The following is a 4,630-nucleotide window of genomic DNA, read 5'->3' on the forward strand; positions in this document are numbered from 1 at the left end:
TAAATTTTAAATATTTTATAAAAAAAATTATAAATATTATTTTAATATGCCATTTTTAAAATATAATTGGAAAATTATATATATATATATATATATATATATATATATATATAAACTAAAACCTCCTTTAAAGATTTTTGAAAGCATAAAATGTTAACTTCGTCCCCAACCATCTCATCTTTCAACGTGAGAAACTTAAAAAGAAAAATCCAATGTCACAGCGTAAAGTCGTTTCAAGCCATATCCTACAGAAAACGCTAATATTCCATAAATCTCGCTTGCAGAACCATTACGGAATTACAGCCATAATACTTAATCCCGTTTGAAGAACCATGATAGCATTACAACAATCATACTATTTTAAACAACTGAAACAAACAAAACACGCAATCTAATTGGAGGAAGCTCCTCTTCCTCACAGTTCCAGAGATTACTTTTTAAATATTTAGGCAGAAATTACATCTCAAAAACAAAGCAAGCAACCTAATTGGAAGCATGTAACAGAGCTTTATCCGCAACTCCTGCAAATTCACCCCTTTCCAGCTTTCACTTTCCATCAAGGGGAATGATCTGTTTTGTATTTTCCCATTCTTCCGACCATTTCATGAAGCTGCTTCCTTTGAAGAAAACATCTGCAGAAATTTTGAGAGCGTCCTTCATGGTTGTCACACGCTTTTCAAACTCTTCAAGACATTGTAGGCTTTGGTGTTGGCCTTGTTTCAGATTTTCCAGGTCTTTCCAAGCCTCTTCTACATATGCCCAAAAGCACGAGTCCTCAGTAAGGGCCGCAGGCTTGCCGCGGCTTCTTTGACCTCTTCTATTGCGAGTTTTTTCTTTCGCTTCCATCCATTCCTGAAGAACTTTATGGCGTTTGGGTCTTCCATCTGAAAGATATTTGCCGTTGCCGTTAGTGTGATGATAATAATATGCAATATCCAGAGGCTCTACAAGTTTTCTGTATGTAGTGCCAGCATTTATCCACTTATTTTGGGATTGGAAATCACTGGGCAACTCGTGATTCTCCCACATTTCAATAATATCATTCCAAAACTCTGCAAGCTTTACCCTACGCAAATTCGCATCGATATCGCTCTTCGTGTCACGGTTCTTGAAGGCATCATAATATCCGATGCCACGGTTCTTCTCACAAAGCTCTTTATACCATTCAATCTCTGCCATAAGACTTTGCTTTTGGCCTAATTCAGTAGCTAGCTTATCAACATTTCTGAGGAAACTGTCTTCAATTTCTCCAGCTTTTCGTAGGGCACCCTGTGCACCATCATTCTGTGCAAAGTTATCATCGCCATTTCAACAACACCAAGAATCAATTAGTATGCCTGGACGAAAAAAGTAAAATTCAAAAGTACAGATAAAGACAGTGCTACAATAGAACCTTATATCAAATATTAAAAGGCCCTGAACTAGGAAAAATAACATGCACAGTGAAGACTGGGAGATCCTTAAATTGAAATCTTGTGACACAGAAAAACCTCAACACCAATAGTATTACCTGAGCTCCGACGCCAATAGCTTCAAGCTGCAATAAAATACCCATCTCGTAAGGGGATTCTGAATTGGAATTCTCTATTGATCGTATCCCTCTTATGGAGTTTTGCAAAACCTCCTCCAAAACAGAATCATACCTTATGTGCTCTGAAAGACAGGCCTGTACAATCTCATCAAAAGAAGTTTGTTGGCTTGGCATAGTCAAACTAAGCATTTCCAAAACCGTCTGAGCGTTTTGAATACAAGCTGCACCATTGCTTGAGCAAAACATGTAAGTGCCAAAAGGTCTGTACGGGCTGCTTGGAGAAACAAAGATCTGATTCAGAAGAGTCCTGGCAGCATCTTGAATTAAAGAATCAGGCACATATATGCCCTGCCAATAAGGAAAAATGGTAGTCAAGGGGTTAGCAATTGACTCAATCGGTGCAAGGAGCATCCGAGGAACAATATCATGCTTGGAAACCACGTGACAAAAGTTTCCTCCCCAGTTCTCACGGCCAACTGCTTCAACAAGCCTTTCATCTCCGACCAGAGGGCAACCAAACGTGATACAAAAGGGAGAGCTTTGCCTTGGCCTCTTTCCCAGAACCCATAATGTGGCCAAGGTTGCAACTGCCCCTCCTATGGACTGACCCACAAATATGATGGGCTTGAGTTTCTTTTGTTGGAAGTCCATGTAAATCTGCAACTGATTGATCATGTAATACAGGAATACAATGTTACTTTTTTAAAATTTCAAAAATTTGCTCCTAATGAAGTAAACCGTCTACTTAAGAAACTAAGTTCACTTTTTCCTCACAGTTGAACATAGATATATCAATTTACCTTTGCTTGGAAATCTGTTTTCTCGATTATATGGAGAAACAGCATAAGAGCTCCTGGATGAATGAAGGCTGGTTCACCATCATTACCCTTGAGGCATTCAGAGAAGACATTTTGAACAGTCTGTATATTGTCCTCTCCACATTTACTCTGGTTGACAATGAAATCTTCTACTCTTTGAAACGAAGCGAAAGCAACACATACAAAATCTTCATGCTCATTCAGAGTAAAGCCCTCTGAATTGTTTGCATGAGGAGACTCTTCCCAAACCTGGGGCAGTAGTCCACATGACACCAGAAAAGTTGCAATCTCCTGACTAACAGTGAACCTGCATCAACATTTCTGTAAATCAGCGCCATATAGGCTCTATATGCAGGAATGGACCCTTCTGAATTTAGATGTGTGTGCATTAAATGGGTAGAAATTGCGAAGCTTTGCAAGCCGAAAAATGTTGACCATGGATAAGTGAGCCTGGAATCCTTGTCAACTTATACTTTTGTACACTATATGTGCCAGTTGGACACAGTTGGGTAAATAAGGAGAAATGGAAGAGATGACCAGATCCAACAAAAACACAACATTGATGTGAAGAACCAAGATGCGAATGAAAAAAATTAACAAAATATAAACATAAATAAAATGTGACAAAATATAAACATAAATAAAATGTGATGGTAATGATAATGCACAAATAAAAACTGAAAATGATGTATTATTAAAATAAATAAAAATGTAATTAAAATAAGCGAAAAACTTACGTGTTGAAGCTAATGAATATAAAACAAAAAACATTCCCAGCCTCCAGTCTGACAAATTAATTTCAAGATTGACACAGTAAAGCCTATGACCAAAACACGCAGATCGTGCAAAGAGAAGAGAACACGATTGTGGAAGTTCATGCTTACTCTGGAGTTTTCGTTTCTGATTCCATGGCCTGCTATTGCTACTGGATTTACTTCACAATGGTGTCGGATCTCAGAGCTGAAAATACACAATGGGTTCTTCAATATATAGTCAATATATAGAAATGGAAGGCGCTGAGTGTTAAGAAATTTACTACATAATATAAATAATTATTGAGAGGAACAAATATAAAAATAACCAGCGACAACCAGAAACACATAAACACAAATGTTTATCTAGGAAAACCCTAAATCCAGGGAAAAAACCAACCTAATAAGATCTTGGCCAAAACTCTGGCCAATTCGACCAATTGAACCTTCACCACTCACCTCCAGGTCTTGCATTACAATGAAGTGCTTCTAGCCTTTTATAAACTCCATTACATATAATACCACCAACTGAATACCATAAGTACACAATACCATGTGCCCCAAAACTATTTAACCTAGTCAACTATAACTCTATCCACAATCACTTTTACCTCACACTCAGAAAATAGAAGGAAAAAAGTAAATGGACCCCTCCCTAGCTAAATTCAATAAGTCCACATATTTTCAGGACGCGGAATTGGAAGGCTCCAAGAAATTTAATGACGGCCGAGTTGTTAGGGAATTGTGAATAGAGTGTCATCTTAGATTATTATAAATTGAAAGACCTGTGCACACCACGTCGTGAAAGTAGTGAATGGGTGGAATGTGGAGGGAAAAAAATTATTCACTAAAGGCAACCCAAAAGCGGAGAGAATTATTAGGAATTATGTTGTAAGTTTTGTGATGGTAATTGGAAGGAGACCAGTAATATCCTGTAAGTATAGAAAATGGAAGGAACTGAGTAATATCGTGGAAATACAGAGGAAAAAGGACTCCAAGATTTTTAATGGGTGGGTCCCGAGTTAAATTGAATTAGTCCACATATTTTCAGGACGCGGAAATATGCTGGAATTGGAAGCCTCAGAGAAATTTAATGAGTAAGGAGTTCCTGGGCAATAGTGAATAGAGTGTCATATTAGATTATTATAAATTGAAAGATCTGTACACGCGTCGTGAAAGTAGTGAATGGGTGGACCGAGGAGGAAAAAATTATTCACTACTGGCTACCCAAAAGGAAGGAAATTATTAGGAATTATGTTGTACGTTTTGTGATGGTAATTTGTTTATTATTATTCGCTTGACTCCAAGGTGTTGTCTATCTCATATAGAAAATCAATGATAAAATAATTATATTTATTTGAAGATAGTGATATGTGTATTTTTTATATATTTAAATACTTGTAACACAGAATCAATCACAAAAAACAATCCGTCAAACATATATTAATAGATAATGGTTTTCTTTATATTAATTTAATTTCAATACATGAAGGAAGGTTTTGTTAAGTAAAAACTAAATTGATTTTAAT

The 4,630-nt window shown here is 36.7% G+C and overlaps 1 protein-coding gene across 1 annotated transcript; it reads right to left on the reverse strand.

Moving 5' to 3' along the window:
• Positions 1-243: 243 nt before the first annotated feature.
• Positions 244-3,580, reverse strand: LOC149243789 (lipase-like PAD4). Its single transcript, XM_089367860.1, has 5 exons — positions 3,502-3,580; positions 3,234-3,309; positions 2,332-2,656; positions 1,511-2,194; positions 244-1,284 (listed from the first exon to the last, which is right to left on the reverse strand). The coding sequence occupies exons 2-5, from the start codon at positions 3,257-3,259 to the stop codon at positions 547-549; spliced, it is 1,773 nt and encodes a 590-aa protein (XP_089223986.1). The 5' UTR covers positions 3,260-3,309; positions 3,502-3,580; the 3' UTR covers positions 244-546.
• Positions 3,581-4,630: the final 1,050 nt, after the last annotated feature.

This window comes from Pinus tabuliformis, chromosome 8 (genome assembly GCF_031772625.1).
Source record: "Pinus tabuliformis cultivar Carrire ecotype Pingquan chromosome 8, CPIR1, whole genome shotgun sequence".
Classification (NCBI taxonomy): Eukaryota; Viridiplantae; Streptophyta; class Pinopsida; order Pinales; family Pinaceae; genus Pinus; species Pinus tabuliformis.

Bases quoted from the DNA above. Each gene is read 5' to 3' on its own strand.
- LOC149243789 (XM_089367860.1), bottom strand. From the start codon at position 3,259: ATGGAATCAGAAACGAAAACTCCAGA. The intron at 2,657-3,233 runs GTAAGCATGAAC...ATGTTGATGCAG, and splicing joins TCAGAAACGAAAACTCCAGA to GTTCACTGTTAGTCAGGAGA. The intron at 1,285-1,510 runs GTAATACTATTG...AACTTTGCACAG, and splicing joins CTATTGGCGTCGGAGCTCAG to AATGATGGTGCACAGGGTGC.